General features: G+C 42.2%; 1 protein-coding gene across 3 annotated transcripts in view; it reads left to right on the top strand.

Moving 5' to 3' along the window:
* Window positions 1–19,702, top strand: part of TMEM164 (transmembrane protein 164) — a 194,305-nt gene that overhangs the window by 103,221 nt on the left and 71,382 nt on the right. For all 3 annotated transcript variants that reach the window (XM_017847760.1, XM_017847759.1, XM_017847758.1), the window contains one exon: window positions 14,109–14,175. In XM_017847760.1, the coding sequence (XP_017703249.1) occupies window positions 14,116–14,175 (60 nt within the window). In that variant the 5' untranslated portion in view covers window positions 14,109–14,115. The remainder of the gene's footprint in view (window positions 1–14,108; window positions 14,176–19,702) is intronic.

Raw genomic sequence — 19,702 nt, 5'->3', positions numbered from 1 at the left:
CACTCTCTTCTGGCTTGTAGAGTTTCTGCCGAGAGGTCTGCTGTTAGTTTGATGGGCTTCCCTTTGTGGGTAACCCGACGTTTCTCTCTGGCTGTCCTTAAGATTTTTTCCTTCATTTCAACTTTGGTAAATCTGACAATTATGTGTCTTGGAGTTGCTCTTCTCGAGGAGTATCTTTGTGGCGTTCTCTGTATTTCCTGAATTTGAATGTTGGCCTGCCTTGCTAGGTTGGGGAAGTTCTCCTGGATAATATCCCGAAGAGTGTTTTCCAACTTGGTTCCATTCTCCCCGTCACTTTCAGGTACACCAATCAGACATAGATTTGGTCTTTTCACATAGTCCGATATTTCTTGGAGGCTTTGTTCATTTCTTTTTACTCTGTTTTTCTCTAAACTTCTCTTCTCGCTTCATTTCATTCATTTGATCTTCAATCACTGCTACCCTTTCTTCCAGTTGATCGAATCAGCTACTGAAGCTTGTGCATGCATCATGGAGTTCTCGTGCCATGGTTTTCAGCTCCCTCTGGTCATTGAAGGTCTTCTCTACACTGTTTATTCTAGTCAGCCATTTGTCTAATCTTTTTTCAACGTTTTTAGCTTCTTTGTGATGGGTTCAAGCATCCTCCTTTAGCTCGGAGAAGTTTGTTATTTCGGATCGTCTGAAGCCTTCTCCTCTCAACCTGTTAAAGTCATTCTCCATCCAGCTTTGTTCCATTGCTGGCAAGGAGCTGCGTTCCTTTGGAGGAGAAGAGGCGCTCTGATTTTTAGAATTTTCAACTTTTCTGCTCTGGGGTTTCCACATTTTTGTGGTTTTATCTACCTTGGGTCTTGGATGATGGTGACGTACAGATGGGATTTTGGTGTGGATGTCCTTTCTGTTTGTTAGTTTTCCTTCTAACACTCAGGACCTTCAGCTGCAGGTCTGTTGGAGTTTGCTGGAGTTTCACTCCAGACCCTGTTTGCCTGGGTATCACCAGCAGAGGCTATAGAACAGCAGATATTGCAGAACACCAAATATTGCTGCCTGATCCTTCCTCTGGAAGCTTCCTCTCAGAGGGGCACCTGGCCTAATGAGGTGTCAGTTGGCCCCTACTGGGAGGTGCCTCCCAGTTAGGCTACTCGCTGGTCAGCGACCCACTTGAGGAGCTAGTCTGTCTGTTCTCAGATGTCAAACTCTGTGCTGCGAGAATGACTACTCTCTTCAAAGCTGTTAGACAGGGATGTTTAAGTCTGCAGAAGTTTCTGTTGCCTTTTGTTCTGCTATGCCCTGCCCCCACAGGTGGCGTCTACAGAGGCAGGCAGGCCTCCTTGAGCTGTGGTGGGATCCACCCAGTTGGAGCTTTCAGGCCGCTTTGTTTACCTACTCAAGCCTCAGAAATGGCGGGCGCCCCTCCCCCAGCCTCGCTGCTGCCTTGCAGTTCCATCTCAGACTGCTGTGCTAGCAGTGAAGGAGGCTCCGTGGGCATGGGACCCTCCAGCCAGGTGCGAGATATAATCTCCTGGTGTGCCATTTGCTGAGGCCGTTGGAAAAGCGCAGTATTAGGGTGGGAGTGACCCGATTTCCCAGGTACCATCTGTCACGGCTTCCCTTGGCTAGGAAAGGGAATTCCCTAACCCCTTGTGCTTCCCAGGTGAGGTGATGCCCTGCCCTGCCTCGGCTTAAGCTCTGTGGGCTGCACCCACTGTCTGACAAGGCCCGGTTAGATGAACCCGGTACCTCAGTTGGAAATGCAGAAATCACCCATCTTCTGCGTTGCTCACACTGGGCGCTGTAGACTGGAGCCCTTCCTATTCAGCCATCTTGGACAGGCAAGCATCCTACTTTCTTATATGTGATTTCTGAAATGCAACTTCCTAACTGCACTTCCTACCACAAGACAGACAGGATTGTGCTACAGGACCTCACAAAGTGGGAAAAAATGTATACACTCTTAGATCCAAGGGTTTATAGTGGAAGGAGTCTGGACTCTGGGATGGTAGAAATATATATATATATATATATTTTTTTTTTTAAGGCAGAGTCTCACTTTGTGCCCAGGCTGGAGAGCAGTGGCGTGATATTGGCTCACTTCAGCCTCTGCCTCCTGAGTAGCTGGGATTACAGACGCATGCCACCACGAGCAGCTAATTTTTGTATTTTCGGTTGAGATGGGATTTCACCATGTTGGCCAGGCTGGTCTCGAACTCCTGACCTCAAATGATCTGCCTGCCTCGGCCTCCCAAAGTGCTGAGATTACAGGCATGAGCCACTGTGCCCAGCCAGATCTTTTGCTTTTATAATGCAAATCACAGAAAGTAAATCTCAGTGTCTGGCTGAAGGAAAAAAGTAGATCCAAATGTCCATCAGCATGACAATGGGTAACGAACTTGTGGTATATTCATACAAGTGAATAATATACAACAGTGAAAAACAGATGAAGTTGAGCTACATGTATAAACATGGATAATTAGAAGTTAACTGAAAAATATAATTTGCATAATCTCTTTCTCTATATAATGTACCATTTATTTAAGGATATAAACATGAAACAACACTATATGTGATTTGTGGATATATTCAAACATAATAAATGTATAAAAACACGGGCAACAAGGAAGTCAACTACTTTAGAATAGAGGTTCCCCTTGGTGAGGGTTGGGGGAGATGAATCGTATTCAGAAAGGGTACATAGAGGACAACTGAATCAATAATATTCAAATTTATTAAAGCTGTATAGTAGGTGCAGAGGTACTCATTTTTTAAAATACTTTACTGTATGTTTAAAACTTTCAGTGTAAAGAAACTAGGGCAAAAAAAACGTTGTTTAAAATGCTCAGAATCTTGGATCACCTATTTTGTGAGTGTGAAAGCTGAGACTGGGAGAGTTCGGTGTTTTGCTTCTCGTATACATTTTTGAATTTTGTTCAATTATACAGCCAAACTGGCTTTTTTGGGAATAAAGTTCTATGAATCTTAAGACATGTATAGATTATTATAATTACCACCACAGACAGGGTTTAGAACTGCTCCATCACTTACAAAAACTTCTTATACTCTCCCTTTAGTGTGACATCCAGATTTCTAAACCCTGGCAACCACTGACCAGTTCTGCATCACTGTACTTTTGTCCTTTGGAGAATGTCATACAAATGGAACCTTATAGTATGTAACCTTTAGAGAGTGGCTTTGTTTACTTAGCATAATGCCTTTCAGATTCATCTGAGTCGTTACATGTATCAGTTGTTTATTCCTTTTTATTTCTGAGTGGTTTTCCATGGTCTGTAAGTACCACAGTTTGTTTATCCATTCAGCCATTGAAGGGTACCTGGACTGCTTCCAGATTTTGTCTATTATGAGTAGAGTTGCTGTAAACATTGGTGTAGAGGGTTCCGTGTAAACATAAGTTTTCATCTTAGTAGGGAGCCAGGAACAGAATTATTGAGTTGTAGGGTGAGTACTAGTACTTTTAACTTCTAAAAGTTTTTTCTTTTTTTTTTTATTAAAAAAAAAAAACCTTTATAAGATACCATCAAATAGTTTTCCAAATCAGTACTTTTACGTTTACATTCCCACCAACAGTGTATGAGAATTCTGGTTTCTCCACATTGCTATTGTCTTTTTTTGTTTTTGTTTTTGTTTTCAGGTGAGAAGTGGCATCTGATTGTGGTTTTAGTTTGCATTTCTCTAATGGTAGGGAACATATTTTTATCTGCTTATTTGCTATGAAAACAACAACATTCAATAACAACTTCTTTTGGTGAAGTGTCTGTTCACATTTTTTTTTATAGCACTGTTTTTTTTGGGGGGGGGGGCAGTGGGGCGGACAGAGTCTCACTCTGCTGCCCAGGCTGAAGTGCAGTGGCGTGATCTCAGCTCACTGCAAGCTCTGCCTCCCCGGTTCATGCCATTCTCCTGTCTCAGCCTCCCAAGTAGCTGGGACTACAAGGCACCCACCACCATGCACGGCTAATATATATATATTTTGTATTTTTAGTAGAGACGGGGTTTCATCGTGTTAGCCAGGATGGTCTCGATCTCCTGACCTCGTGATCTGCCCGCCTCAGCCTCCCAAAGTGCTGGGATTACAGGCGTGAGCCACCGCGGCCAGCTGGGTTGTGTGTTTTCTTATTGTTGAATTTGAGGATTCTTTATATATTCTGGATAAAAGTTCTTTGTTGGATATGTGATTTGCAAATATTTTCTCCCATGTTATATGTTATATAGCTCGTCTTTTCATTGTCTTAAAGTGTCTTTCACAGATCAAAAGTTTTTCATTTTGATTAATGTCAGTTTATCATTTTTTTCTTTTACGTATTGTGTGTTTGGTGTCATGTCTAAGAACTGTTTGCTTAACTGAAGATCACAGATTTTTTCCTACATTTCCTTCTAAGAGTTTTATAATTTTCTATTTAGAGTTATGACTTAGCTTTCATATAAGGTGTGACGTTTAGGTTAAGTTTGTTATTTTACATATGAATGTCCAATTGCTTCAACCCCATTTACGCTGTTTTCAAAAATCAAATGATTATATTTATGTGGGTCAAATTCTGGACTATTATGTTTCATTGATTGATGTGTCTATTCTTGGGCACTACTACATTGTTTTGATTGCTGTAACTTTGTAGTAAGCCTTAAAATCAGGCAATGTGACTCCTTCATTATCTGCTTCTTTTACAAAATTATTTTAGCTATTCCTGTTTCTTTGACCTTCCATATACATTTTAGAGTCAGTCTATCTATAAAATATCCTGTTGGGATTTTGATCAGAATTCCTTTGAATCTATAGATCGTTTTGGTGAGAACTGACATCTTTCCTATGTTGAGCCTTTCAGTCCTTGGACATGGTATGTCTTTCCATTTATTTAGGTCTTCTTTTATTTTATCAGCATTTTGCCATTCTTAGCATATGGATCCTGTAAATATTTTGATAGATTTATACCTAAGCATTTTAGTTTGTTTTTGAAACATTTTAAATGGTACTTTCAAAATTTTGGTTTTCAGTTGTACACTGCTACTGTGTAGAAGTGACTGATTTTGTGTGTTGACTTTGTATCTTGTATCCTGTGACCTTTAAAACTAATATATTTTTTAGGAGCTTTTTTGTAGATTCCTAGGGATTTTCCATACATATAATCACGTCCATTGCAAATAAGGACAGTGTTACTTCTTCCTTTTCAATCTCTATTATTTTTGTTGCCTGATTTCCTCGCTAAAGCTTCTTGTCTAATAGTAGTGGTGAGAGTGGACATCCTTGTCATGTTTCTAATGTTGTGGGCGGCAACATTTAGTCTTTCACCATTAAGTATTACATTAGGTGTAGTAATTTTAGGTGCTCTTTATCAGGTTGAGGAAGTTCCCTACTATTCCTAGTTTGATGATAATTTTTATCATGAATAGATACTGAATTTTGACAAAATGCCCTTTCTGTGTCAGTTGATATGATCACATACTTTTTAGTATTTTTTACTCTTTTTGGCACGATTTGGTGAATTATATTAATTGAATTTCAAACATTGAACTAACCTTATATTACCAGGACAAAACGCACTTGGTCATAGAGTATTATTCTTTCTATACTGCTACTTTAGATGTGCTAATATTTTCCTGAGGATTTTTGTGTCTGTGTTCATGAGGAATATTGGTCTTTGTTTCCTTCCTTCCTTCCTTCCTTCCTTCCTTCCTTCCTTCCTTCCTTCCTTCCTTCCCTCCTTCCTTCCTTCCCTCCTTCCCTCCTTCCCTCCCTACCTTTCTCCCTCCTTCCCTCCCTCCCTCCTTCCCTCCTTCCTTCCTTCCCTCCCTCCTTCCCTCCTTCCCTCCTTCCTTCCTTCTCTCTTTCCCTCCTTTCCTCCCTCCCTCTTCTTCCTGCTTCCTTCTTCTTCCATCATCATCTTCATTTTCCTCTATTTTCTTCTTCTCTTCCTCTTGTTCTTCCCCACTACCCACCTCCTCTAGTTTTGGTATCTGGGTAATGTAGTGATGGACCATTCTGTTTCATTTGTTGATGTATTTATTCTTTGCCCTCTTCAAATCAAAATGAGAAATGTTTCCTTCTCTTTTATTTTCTGGACAAGATTGTATAAATATTTGGTAGAATTGGTCACCGAAACTATCTGAGTCTGGAGATTTCTTATTCAGATGATTTTAACTATGAATTTAATTTATTTAATAGGATTATTCAGGTTGTCTTTTTCATCTTGGGTGAGTTTTGGAGTTTGTGGTTTTTGAAGAATATGCCCATTTCATCTAAGTTGTCAAACTGATGTGCACAGAGTTGGTTGGAGTATTCTTTTATAATTTTAATTACTAGAGTTCTAATATCTTCTTTCATTGCTGATATTGCTAACTTTTTTCCTTCTCTCTTTTTATCCATGTCATTCTACCTAGAGGTTTATAAATTGTATTGACTTTTTTGAAACACAAACTTTTGGTTTTATTGATTTTTTTTTTTTTTTGAGACAGGGTCTCACTCTGTCGTCCAAGCTGGAGTGCAGTGGCATGTGCTCCTGGCTCACTGCAGCCTCGACCTCCTGGTCTCAAGTGATTCTCCCACCTCAGCCTTCCCAGTAGCTGGGACTACAGTCTTGCATCACTACACCCCAGGCTGGTCTTGAACTCCTGGGCTCAAGTGATTCCCCCGCCTTGGCTTCCCAAAGCGCTGGGATTACAGGCATAAGGCACTGGGCCCTGCCTCTCTATTGTTTTTCTTTTCCATTTCATTGATCTCTACTCTTTATTATTTCATTTTTTCTGCTTGCCTTGGATTTATTTTGCTCTTATTTTTTGGATTCTTAAGGTGGGAGCTTAGACTGCTAATTTGAGATCATTCTTTTTGCCTAATATAATAATTTCAGGCCGGGTACAGTGGCTCACGCCTGTAATTCTAGCACTTTGGGAAGCTGAGGTGGGTGGATTGCTTGAGGCCAGGAGTTCGAGACCAGCCTGGCCAACATGGCGAAACCCCGTCTCTACAAAACAAACAAACAAACAAACAAACAAAAAAAACCCACCAAAAACTGGGCGTGGTGGCAGGCGCCTGTAATCTCCTACTTGGAAGACTGAGGCAGGAGGATCACTTGAACCCGGGAGGCGGACATTGTAGTGAGACAACATCCTGCCACTGCATTCCCATCCTCCAACCTGGGTGACAGAGTGAGACTGTCTTGGAAAAAAAAAATTTCCTGTTACTGGCATCTTTTTTTGTTGTTGTTCAGTTCAAAATATTTTATAATTTCCTTTGAGAATTCCTCTCTATGAATTTGCCTTTCCAGTCATCCAGAGAATTTGTCATCTGTTCCATATCTTTTTGTTCTTGGTTGTTGTCAAGTACTAAATTGAAATAGAATTCATCTCGTGAAGGATCATAATAGCTTCATTTGTTATGAATAATATGCATTTACATTGATCTATTAAGGATAATACAGCCACTGTATATTGAGTGCTTATTATATCCTAGGCACTACATTGATCACTTTACATGGTCTTATTTTATTAAATTCTCTAATCTTTTCAGTAGGTACTGTTGTTAGTTCCATTACCAATTGTGAGGAAATTGACGCTTTTTTTTTTGAGACAGAGTCTCGCTGTGTCGCCCAGGCTGGAGTGCAGTGGCGCGATCTTGGCTCACTGAAAGCTCCGCCTCCCAGGTTCCCGTCGTTCTCCTGCCTCAGCCTCCCCAGTAGCTGAGACTACAGGCGCCTGCCACCACGTCCGGCTAATTTTTTTTTATTTTTTTATTTTTAGTAGAGACGGGGTTTCACTGTGTTAGCCAGGATTGTCTGGATCTTCTGACCTCGTGATCTGCCCGCCTCGGCCTCCCAAAGTGCTGTGATTACAGGTGTGAGCCACTGTGCCTGGCCAGAAATTGACACATATTTTAAGTGATTTGTCCATAGTCACTTGGCGGGTAAATGGTAGAGATGGGATGGAATGTAGACTTGATTCCAACCCCCCTTAACCATTGTACATTTCCTCTAGTTATTTCACTTCTTGCCTTCTCATAAACATTGTTAGCTTTTTGAGGGCAGATACTGTGTCTTACTTACACTGATCTTCTTTTCCCTACAATACCTGCAACAATGTTGGGCACACAGTAATGGATTGGCTAATGTTTGTGGAACTAAATTCAACAAAATTAACTGATCCAGAAGAGAATCAAAACCATGGTGCTTGCCATATTGCCTCAGATTCTTACCAGCTAAGCAGACTCAGTGTAGCATCCTATACAAAACCAAAAAAGCTTATAGGAAATGTTTGTGACAGTAATAATGGTTTTCTTGTGTTCTTTTGTGATGATCAGTCAGATGTGGCCACAAGAGTAGACAGAGGAGAGGGTAAGGAAAAAACAAAGTTTATTATAGAGACAGGAGGCCTGGGATACTAGGCAAGGCCACTTGGGAAAGACATTAGGGTGGTCAGGAGGCAGGAGATAGGAGCAAGGAGGAAGTTTTAGACCACTGCCTTTATTGGGGTTTCCACAGGAAAAGCAAGGCAGGACAGGGTGAATAGTTAAGGATTGGCTAGTTCGAATAATTTCAGCAGGCCTCTAAGCTGTAGGTGTACCCTAGTTGCCTGGTATCTGGCCCTGGGGTGATTAAGGAAGAGGAATATAGCCTCCTGGGGTGTAAGGGGCAGATAGAGGAGGTCTGGCTTTGGATTGGTTAGTTTGCATATCAAAGGCATGTTTCTGGCTGAGTACTTGCTATCTCTAAGAATTGGCTGGAGTATGGGGATGGGGGCAGGCTGTCTCTAGCCAGAAAGGTTTTAAAGATATCAAAATACCACAATATACAGAAAATAAAATATATGCTGCATATCAAGCAATTCAACTTTCTCTTGTAATGTCATGACTTTTCTTTGCTTCTTGGGAGCACTTCCAGCATGACTAGTGGCGCTTCATCTGGATTCCCTGGTGTTACTCAGTGGTTACAGTATCATCACACTAAACAGGATGGAAAACATGAGGGAAGGGTCGACCCTTGAACAACATGGGTTTGAGCTATGCAGGTCCACTTAGAAGCAGATTTTTTCAATAAATACATTGGAAAAGGTTTGGAGATTTTGACAATTTGAAAAAATTTGCACGCAAGTCTTATAGTCTAGAAATATTGAAAAAGATTACGATAAGGTTAAGTATGTCATGAATGAATAAATATATGTAGACACTAGTGTATTTTATAGTTTACTACTCTAAAATATACACAATCTATTATAAGAAGTTAAAATTTATCAAAGCTTATGTACACACTTATAGACTGTACATTGTGCCATCATAATTGAGAGATGCAAACAGATACAAAGATGCAGTATTAAAGCATAACCGCATAAAATTAACTGTAGTACATACTGTACTCCTGTAATAATTTTATGGCCACGTCTTGCGGTGAGCTCAGGTGTTGTGAGTATCCCCTATAATGCCCTGTGCCCCTAATCATCTCTGAATAGGCTGTTCTTTCTCCAGTAAATGGTGGATCCCAATAAAAAGTGATCCTTGTGGTTCTCGCATTTTTCATCATGTTTAGTGCAATACCATAAATGTTGAATAACACCAGAGGACCCATACAAAGTGCACTAGTCATGCTGAAGTGCTCCCAAGAAGCAGAGAAAAGTTAAGACATTACAAGGAAAAGTTGAATTGCTTGATAGATTGAGGTCTGCAGCTGCAGTTGCCCACTATTTTAGATGGATGATTCATCTTGTGAACAGATGATGCAAACTTATGGTATTGATAAATGTAGTACAGTACTCTAAATGTATTTTCTCTTCCTCATGACTTTCTTAATGTTTTCTCTTCTCTGTAAGAATACAATATATAATACATATAACATACAAAATTTGTGTTAATTGATCTCAGTAAGGCTTCTAGTCAACAGTAAGCTATTGGTGGTTAAGTTTTAGAGGAGTTAAAAGTTATAGGCAGGTTTTAGACTGCTCAGGAAGTCAGTGCCTCTAACCTCCACATTGTTCAAAGATCAACTGTATATATAATACAATGACCAATACTCCGAGCTGGCAAGGAGGTTTATAAGTATGACTAACTAAATATAAGTCTGTCCCCAAACTCTACTTTTTGGTTCTGGCCTTCAGTCTGTCCATCTGCTTTCTCTGGACCTCTTTCTGACACTTTGAATTTTTTAAATAGTTTGTCTCTCATATGTTTTTTTTCTATTCCTTTTTCCCTTCCCATCCTTCCTTTCCTCGTTTCCCTCCCTCCCTCCCTCCCTTCCTTCTCTCCTTCCTTCCTTCCTCCCTTCCATCCATCCACCCATCCATCCATCCATCCATCCATCCATCCATCCATCCATCATCCATTCATCCATCTTGAGGAGGCTTTAGGTGAATTCTTCACCATTTATTTAACAAACGTTTTATGTGAGTCTTACTATATGCCATGCACATTTTAATGCATTTTATAAATATAATTCCCTATAACAATCCTATGAGTTGGGTACTATTATGGTTACTATTGTACGGATGAGGGAACTCCCTCACAGGACTTTCTAGTGGCCCTATAGCCATTTGCCATACCCAATACAAATTTTTGTGGCAGGCTGTGGGTGGGTATAAAGTTAAAAGCCTCTGCTTCTGAGTTGGTCAGTCATTTACCTGTAGAGCTGTGCTTTGTCTGTAAAGGACAATGTAGTTGTGTGATCAGGATAGTTGCCACAGAACACACAAGGGGTTTAGGCATGACCTTCCTTGCCCCAATGGCATTCAAGAACTTTTTCCTTCCTGGCCTGCAGTCTCATACATACACACATAGAAACACAGACACACAGACACACATACACACACACAGAACATATGTAACATTCATGCCATAGATTTAAAGCAGAGTACAATGGTAAAAACACAAGCTTGAAACTTGGTGACATCTGAGCTTGACTTCAGCCTCTGTCACTTATTATGTGTTTGATCTTGGGCAGATCACTTAATCACTTGGAGCTTTGGTTTTCTCCGCAATGAAATGAAGAAGATGATGGTGGTTATAATAAAAACTCTGATAACTGAATGAAATGATGTATTTGAATCCTTAGCCCAGTGATTTGCACATAGAAATGTTCAATACATGTTAGAAATATTTGTGATTATTAATATGTAAGGCTTCTTTATATATTAAAGATAATTCACCCACTGGCATATATATAGCTTGCATAAACTGAATTTTGAAACCCAGAGCAATGCTTGTCTTTATCTAGGGACTTAACTGTTTTGGATCTTTATGTTAGTTTTATCTTCATCTTTGGCCATCCATAGGCCCTTATCAGTTCCATCAACCTCAAGATTTAACTTTTGATGCCCAAATGTCTAATTGACCCTATGCAAATGCTGACATTTCGTTTGAGGTCCATAGCAAAGCCTGGCACCAGAATCCAGCTTTTTTTTTTTTTTTTTTTTTTTTTTTTTTTTTTTTTTTGAGATACAGTCTCGCTTTGTCACCCAGGCCGGAGTGCAATGGCATGATCTCGGTTCACTGCAACCTCTGCCTCCCAGGTTCAAGTGATTCTCCTGCCTCAGCCTCCTGAGTAGCTGGGACTACAGGTGCCTGCCACCTTGCCCAGCTAATTTTTGAGTTTTTAGTAGAGACAGGATTTCGCCATGTTGGCCAGGCTGGTCTTGAACTCCCTACCTCAAGTGATCCTCCTGCCTCGGCCTCCCAAAGTGCTGGGATTACAGGTGTGAGTCACCACACCCAGCCCAGAATCCAACTTTGATCTGGACTGTTGATGTGATTTTTTTTTTTGCTCTCCCAGGGTGAGTATGTTGTGGCTGTCACATAGGAGGGCCCAGGGGCGGGATTAAGCCAGATTCTACTTCACTGAAGGCCTGGAATGGCTGTTAATAGCTCCTACTGTAGATTCTAAGGCTTGAGCCAGAATTTTTAGTACTCCGTTTGTCAGGTTTGTCAGACACGGTGTGCCACCTTGAATGACACTGCTGAAAAAGGGTTGTGGTAACCTGGCCAGCCCCAGGGAGGCTGGAGTGACGTTGCATTGGTGTGCCTCTTCCCTTTTATGGACCAGGTCAAGCCTTATTAACCTGAGGGAGTGTGATGGCCTTGGGTAGCCAAACAGCCTTTTCCACTTTAGTCATCCTTTGAAATCTTATTAAGCCAGGGACAGGGAATGAAGGAGGAGATGGAGAGACCCTTGAAACTAAAAGGAAGGAAAGAGGAACATTCTAACCCTCCACCTGAGGTCATACTTTGGCAGAAGGAAGGGACCGGGGCTTCTATACAAGGCAGCAAGAGAGATGTAAGAGTTTGGGGTCTGGAGTCAGATCAACCTGGTTTTGAACTCTGACTCTACTCTCTTATGTATGATGTTGACCAGATCACCTCACTTCTCTGAAACTCGTTTCCTTATCAACAAATTGGGAAAAGTAATTGTACCTATCTCACAAGATTGGTATAAAATTAAGCAAGAAAGTTCATGTAAAGCAGTTAATCAGATACTTGCCTGGAATATTATTATTTTTCTTCTGGTTCTTGATTAAGGATGGCTGGAATATATTAAGTGCACACCATCACTATTCACAAAGTTTTGGTGACAAAGAACAATAGGAAGAAACAGACTGGGGAAGTGAAAAGCAGTCTTGGGGTTTCTGTGCCATTCTCCGGGGTCTTCTTGTAACATCTTTTAGTCTTTCTCCCTTCCCTTCTTCCCTTCTTCCCTCCACTCCACTCCCCTCCCCTCCCTGAGTCTCACTCTGTCACTCAGGCTGTAGTGCAGTGGCATGATCTTGGTTCACTGCAACCTCCACCTCCTGAGTTAAAGCAATTCTTGTGTCTCAGCCTCCCGAGTAGCCAGGATTACAGGCACCTGCCACCATGCCTGGCTAATTTTTATATTTTTAGTAGAGATGGGGTTTTGCCATATTGGCTAGGGTGGTCTCGAACTCCCGACCTCAGGTGATCCGCCAGCCTCTGCCTCCCAAAGTGCTGGGATTATAGGCATGAGCCACCGCACCCAGCCACATCTCTTAGTCTTACAAACACATCTATGAGTGCCAAGAGAAGAGCTGAAGTTCTAGGGAGTCTTCAACATGTGGACTGTTTTCCCAGCCAGGGCATAGGAGGTATGCTGTGTGAGCGTGTGTGTGTGTGTGTGTGTGTGTGTGTGTGTGTGTGTGTGAGAGAGAGAGAGAGAGAGAGAGAGAGAGAGAGAGAGAGAGAGAGAGAGAGATTGAGATCGACCTGCAGCTAGTGTTGAGGTCTAAGAGGCATGTTGCCTCTGTGGTGGTTGTCCATAACCCATCAAATCAACGTTTCTTCAAGAGGAACAGACTGTCATTCTTTTCATCTCTCTTAGTAGTAAAGAACCATTTTCCTTTAATAATGAAGGAAGCTGCTTAAATCCATCCCCAGAGCCCTCACAAGCAGGGTTTGTTCCTGAGTTAATTGTGCTTGACTTATGAAGGGTTTCTAATATGCATGTACTTTAACAAGTCTGGCATTGGGATTGGGAAACAGTATCATTAACCAGTGCTGGAGACCAGTGGTTTTCTTCTTATTTTTTCTTTTTTTGTTTTACTTTTAAGTCACAGAGCCCAATATGTAAATGAAAGCCTGGAAGGCTGCCCACTTTTGCTCCTGAGGGCATTTCTAAGAAAGTGGGGAAATATAGTTTGCAAAACACTGCAGTTGGCTTCCTGGGTTGTAGCAATATTTTTCTGTCTAGGTCTCTGTTTGGGGAAAAGGATTATACATGATAGTGTAAATAAGCAGCCATGTTATAATAAATAGGTTTCTACTGTAATAACAGAACACTTACCTCCCGTATTTCCCCTTTTCTAATGCCGCCCAAGCTGTAGCAGTTGAAGCTGTTGATTGGGACTGACTGAATGTTTAGGGAGCACAGAGCTCATTATGTAATAAAGTGTTGTAACCAAAGCATGTTCAGGAGGTGTTCAGGGGATTCTGAGCCAGTGATGGTGCTCTTCAGAACATTTCAGTTAATACAAAATATGCCACTTTTAATTTATTTTGTGCAAACTCTAGTGCCATTTTCCACAGAGAGCAACTTGTATACATAGTTCTCTTCCATATGGCGTGGCTTAACGTGACATGTCTTTTTTCTCCCTTTGTGTCAGGGTCTGAGTATGACCTGAACTTTATCTTTCTCCCCCACTAGGCTACAGATGCACATGTTGAATGGAGCTCTTCTGGCATTGCTGTTTCCTGTGGTAAACACTCGGCTGGTAAGTAGCCTCTTCTAGGAATGTACCAGCAACATCCAAAGCAGTACTTGTCCATATGCCCATGTGATTTAAAAAATATACATATAGCTGGTGGGGCGCGGTGGCTCACGCCTGTAATCCCAGCACTTTGGGTGGCTGAGATGGGCGGATCACTTGGGGTCAGGAGTTTGAGACCAGTCTGGCCAACATGGTGAAGCCCCATCTCTACTAAAAATACAAAAATTAGCCAGGCATGGTGGTGTTTGCCTGCAATCCCAGCTACTCGGGAAGCTAAGGCAGAAGAATCACTTGAACCTGGGAGGCAGAGGGTGCAGTGAGTCAACGTTGTGCTACTGCACTCCAGCCTGGGCGACAGAGTGAGATTTGGTCTCAAAAAAATAAAAAAGTAAAATAACCAGGGCAGACCAAAGAAACCTATACAAATTCTTTGAGAGGTTTAATGGAAAGAAAGGAGCTTTCAGGTGTCCTAAGAGTCAGCCACACTGGCCTTGAGTAATTTGCTGTGGGAGCCTCATAGCCTGTCTACTTCTCCAAGGACTTCCTAGGGCAAGAATTAGATTCCTTCCCCATTCACCCAAACCCATGGGCCAGTCTGGACCAAACAGCCCCTAGTGGCTAGCAGGGAGAATCCCATGGTCGCAGCAGCAGGCTGGTGATAAACCAGCCCAGAAAGAAGCAGGAGCTACAATGCTGGGCTGGCAGAGCTGTGTCCTCAGAATCCCAAATGTGGGACTGTGGAGGGATTAGCAGGTCACATTGAGAAGCTCAGAAAAATAAATCACTTGTAAAATTATTACTACTTATAAATTTGCCTTAAACATTAAGATCATAGTTTAAATCATTTATGGATAATCCTCAGTTTTGATGCATTTTCATGTACAAGGCTTTTCGCATAACAGTGTTTGAGGTAGACAGGGAAGAATTATGGCCTCGATTGTTTTATAGAGGAAGAAAATGTTTCTCAGGGAGTAAAATTCCAAGTGGCAGTTAGGATTGGAGCCTAAGCCTCTTGATCCTAAAACCACAGCTATGCTTTGCCCCCTCTCCACAAATATTCCTGTCATCTCCTCCCCGCAAATATTCATGTATACCTTTATGATAATTACAGTTTTCAAGATGCATGTCATATATCAGTAGAAATTAACAGAGAAAGCACTCATCTAAAGCAGCAATTTTGAACCCTAATATGTTCTAGGCTCACCTAATTAGCTTGATTTAATCATTTCACAATGCAAACATATATCAAAACATCATACTGTATGTACCTTATAAGTACCCACAGTTATTCGTCAGTTAGAAATAAAATTAAAAACAAACACTGATGCCCTGCCCCGCCCTTGGAGAGGATGACTTCAGGATCTGTGATGACAGCATTGTGTTTTAAAAAGTTCCCCAGGTGATTCTAGCATGGAGTGGGAGTTGAGAACCCCTGATTTCGTGCAATGATTCTGAAATGTAATGTTCATAGCAGTCAACTGAAGGACTTGTCAAACATGAGGCTTGTCAGGCACCATCCCCAGAAGGTCTGATTGAGAGAGTCTGCAAGTAATGGCAGGGACTGAATGTTTGTAACAAGTCCCCAAGTGATGCCGATGCAGGGGGTCCTTAGACCACTCTTGGAGAATCACTGTCCCAGTTGTTCATAACTCACAGTTACTCCAAGTGTGTAACTCAAAGTATGGTCCTAGGATCAGCATCACATGGGTGTTGCTTGTTAGACATGCAGAATTTCAGGGGCCACCTGCACCAGAATTTGCATTTTAACAGGACTCCCAAGGTAGCTTATATGGACTAGATCTTTTCTGCCAAGGACCCCAAAGCATCTTACAGATAAAGCATTTGAGCTTTTGATGGAGGGTAACGTCTGTGTTGGGGAGTGCAGGGGGCACAGCCTCTGTCTTAATAGGGTGCACTTGGTTCAACATTCCCCTGTGAGCTGGGATCAGTAGGCACAGGCCACTGACACAGGCACTGTTGCCTTGCCTTCTACATCTCCCATGGTCTGTGACTTGCCTGACTTCACCTGGTGAACTGTAGAATCAGAACTCCTGCCTTGGTCTCAGAGGTAGAGGGGATAATTCCAAAGAATGGTAAAAATAAACCAAATTGAAAAACTTAACAGTTAACAAAAAATGGCGAATTTCCCATACCACAGCTTAAGTCCTTCCTGCCTCAGGGAAGTGGAACAAGGTTGGAGCAGAAGTTACTTCCTGCCTGTAGAGGTAACCTGCTAGGGCAGAAAAGTAGATCCAATGCTATCTTACCATCTCTCTGCTCCCCCTTGTACCTGTTTTCTCAGGAGACTGAGAGGTCAGGCAGATAGAGAGCTGCTTTCTCATATTTCAGCAGCTCTGTCAGATCCCAGAAAAGGAAGGTGCATCAGAAAATCTCCCCCTAGGCTAATAGAGTTAATGATCCTGAATTGGAGTGTTTCCAGCCCACAGGTCTGGCCAAACAGCACCTGCTGAGGTGGATAGATATAGTTCCTCTAGATAGGCCACCTTCAGCTCTCTTTCTAGTAGGACCTTTCCCCCAATGAAAACCAAATAACCTTCTTGCAAAGCCAGTGAACATAAACAGAAATTTTGATTCTCACTGTAGAAGCATGAGAATGAGGGCCCCAAAATGCTCCATTACGTACCGAAATCAGTTAGAAAGCTGGTGGTGAAGTTTTCATTCAGTCAATATTGTTACACAAAAGGTACATATCTCCCTAGGTCTGCTGAAGTAGCCTTAGTCCCTTTATCAATAACAGTAGCAGTTGCTGGGTGCAGTGGCTCACACCTGTGGTCCCAGCTACTCAGGAGGCTGAGGTGGGAGGATCACTTGAGGCCAGGAGTTTGAGACCAACCTGAGCAACACAGTGAGAACTCATCTCTTAAAAAAAAATTAAAAATCGGCTGAGCCTGGTGGCTCACGCCTGTAATCCCAGCACTTTGGGAGGCTGAGGCAGGCAGATCACGAGGTCAGGAGAGATCTAGGGCAGCATGGTGAAACCCCATGTGTACTAAAAATACAAAAATTAGCTGGGCGTGGTGGCGTGCACCTATAATCCCAACTACTTGGGAGGCGGAGGCAGAAGAATCGCCTGAACCCAGGAGGTGGAGATTGCAGTGAGCCGAGATCGCGCCACCGCACTCCAGCGTGGCGACAGAGCGAGACTCTGCCTCCAAATAAATAAATAAATCAATAAATAGAAATTAACTGGACATGGTGGTGCAAGCCTGTAGTCCAGGCTGCTTGAGACTTCCTCCCTCCCTCCTGAGGTGGGAGGATCACTTGAACCTAGGAGTTCAAGGCTGTAGTGATTTATGATCATGTCACTGCACTCCAGCCTAGGCAACAGAGTGAGACCCCATCTTTAAAAAAATAAAAAGTAACAGTAGCAGCACTATCAGCTGCTGATTCTTGAGTGCTTGCTATGTGCCACTGTTCTAAGTGCTTTACATGGCTTAATTTATTTAATCATTGCAATAAACTTACGAGGCAAGGTACTGTTACTATTCCCAAGATCAAAGTGCCAGCAAGGTTAGTTTCTTCTGAGGCCTCTCTGGCTTGCATATGGCCACCCTCATGCTTCCTCTTCTCATGGTCCTTTCTCTACACACACATCCCTAGTGTCTCTTGTTTAGCCAAATTTCCTCTTCTAAGGACACACATCTGATTGCATAGAGCCCACTCTGGTGGCCTCCTTTGAACCAAATCACCTCTTTGAAGGCCCTATCTGCAAATACTGTACAGTCACATTCTGAAGTACTAAGAGTTAGGGCTCCAACGTATGAATTTTGGGGGGACACAATTCAGCTCATAGCACCCATACTACCCTACATAGAAACCATTGTTTCTTCCCCCAACCCTGCTTTCCTTCCTCCTTCCTTTTCCCCCATGTCATAGCAGATGTACTGGTATATCTGTTACATTAACAGCTAATACTTTCCAAATAAATGTGAGGCTGTAGTCAACTAACTTATCAAAAATGTTCAAGTAACCTTTCCTGACATTGAAACTTCTTTGTTGGGCTGTCTCTTAACTAGTGATTCCAGTCAATCTGGTCAATCTTTGTGCTCTTTTTCTGAAGAAAATAACTTAGAAAAGCTGGGGATGTCTCCATTTGCCTATGTATTTGCAATTGGGTTAGGTCTGGTTCTTTTAGATGATTGGGACCCCTCTTGGACTACTCTGGCTTTAGGGAGTTTTGCCTTGCAGCCCCTTAGTTGAGCTCAGATTGACTTCACATGAGACACATGAAGATTGGTAACTCTTTCTTAAACCTGATGATCCAATTAGGCAGGAAGACAGCTTTTGACTTTTGCCCTTCCTTCTTGGCCCTTTATCTTTTAATTATTTTATTTTGTTGCTCGTTAGCAGTAATGAGGAAACAAGAAAATAAAATGAACTGGTCATTGTGTGTACCGGTACCATAGATATACATATACTCACATACACAAAGACAGTGAGAGGGCGTTCAAAGTAGTTGCCACAGTCAGCTAAAGGATGTGGGGTCCTCAGTGAATTTCTAGTGCTCTGCTCTGCCCTGTGACTTACTGGCACTGGGATTTGCAAATCAGCTAGAGAATGCCTAGGCTTCAGTTTCTCTGCGTTCTCCATCTTCAAAGCTGAACCCTAAAAGAAGGACTGTGTATTCCAGTGACCCATATTACAAGTAAGTGCTCTTTACACCTAGGATTCTGGAAACAGGGTCTCTTTCTGGATTCAGATGAATTATATTAAAGGGTGATTTCCAGTGATAACGCCCTTTTGTTTCTTGGAGGGAAGGAGGGGAAGTACATCATGAACCTATTGATTATTAGATTAGCAGGGAGCTCAAAGCTTGTCTGATGTAATCTTATCTTCCAGAGGGTGAATTTAGGAGGATAAATGACTAGTTTAAGTAGTCAAGGTGGGTGCTCCCAGAACCCACATCTCTTGACTGAGACTTCAGAGTTATTTTCTATTCCATGAATGAAATTCAGGGAGAGGTTGTGTGCTGGTGATAGAGCCTCTTCCTAGATAAATGCACTTACACACAATTTTGCAGACAATTTCAGGAGGGACACAGACTACCACTTCCTCTCCTAGCGCCTCTCCCCTCTGTAAGCCCACCTATGGATCCCATGTTAATGTCTTCCTGCCTAGGCTATAAATAGTTCATAGTTTAGGGAATAGATATGCTGTCTAGTTTGTGAGTTCCTTGTTATAGCCACTGGCCATTTGTCCTGATGGTGATGCTGGGTTCCTTATCTATACCCATAACTTTGCAAAGAATATCATCCAGCCAGGCGCGGTGACTCATGCCTGTAATCTCAGCACTTTGGGAGGCTGAGGTGGGCGGATCACGAGGTCAGAAGTTCAAGACCATCCTGGCTAACATGGTGAAATCCCGTCTCTACTAAAAATACAAAAAATTAGCCGGGCGTGGTGGCGGGCCCCTGTAGTCCCAGCTACTCGGGAGGCTGAGGCAGGAGAATGGTGTGAATCCAGGACGCAGAGCTTGCAGTGAGCTGAGATCTGGCCACTGCACTCTAGC

Source organism: Rhinopithecus bieti, unplaced genomic scaffold, assembly GCF_001698545.2.
Source record: "Rhinopithecus bieti isolate Rb0 unplaced genomic scaffold, ASM169854v2 scaffold_30476, whole genome shotgun sequence".
Lineage (NCBI taxonomy): Eukaryota > Metazoa > Chordata > Mammalia > Primates > Cercopithecidae > Rhinopithecus > Rhinopithecus bieti.
This window is presented reverse-complemented; position numbering and strand designations above follow the sequence as displayed.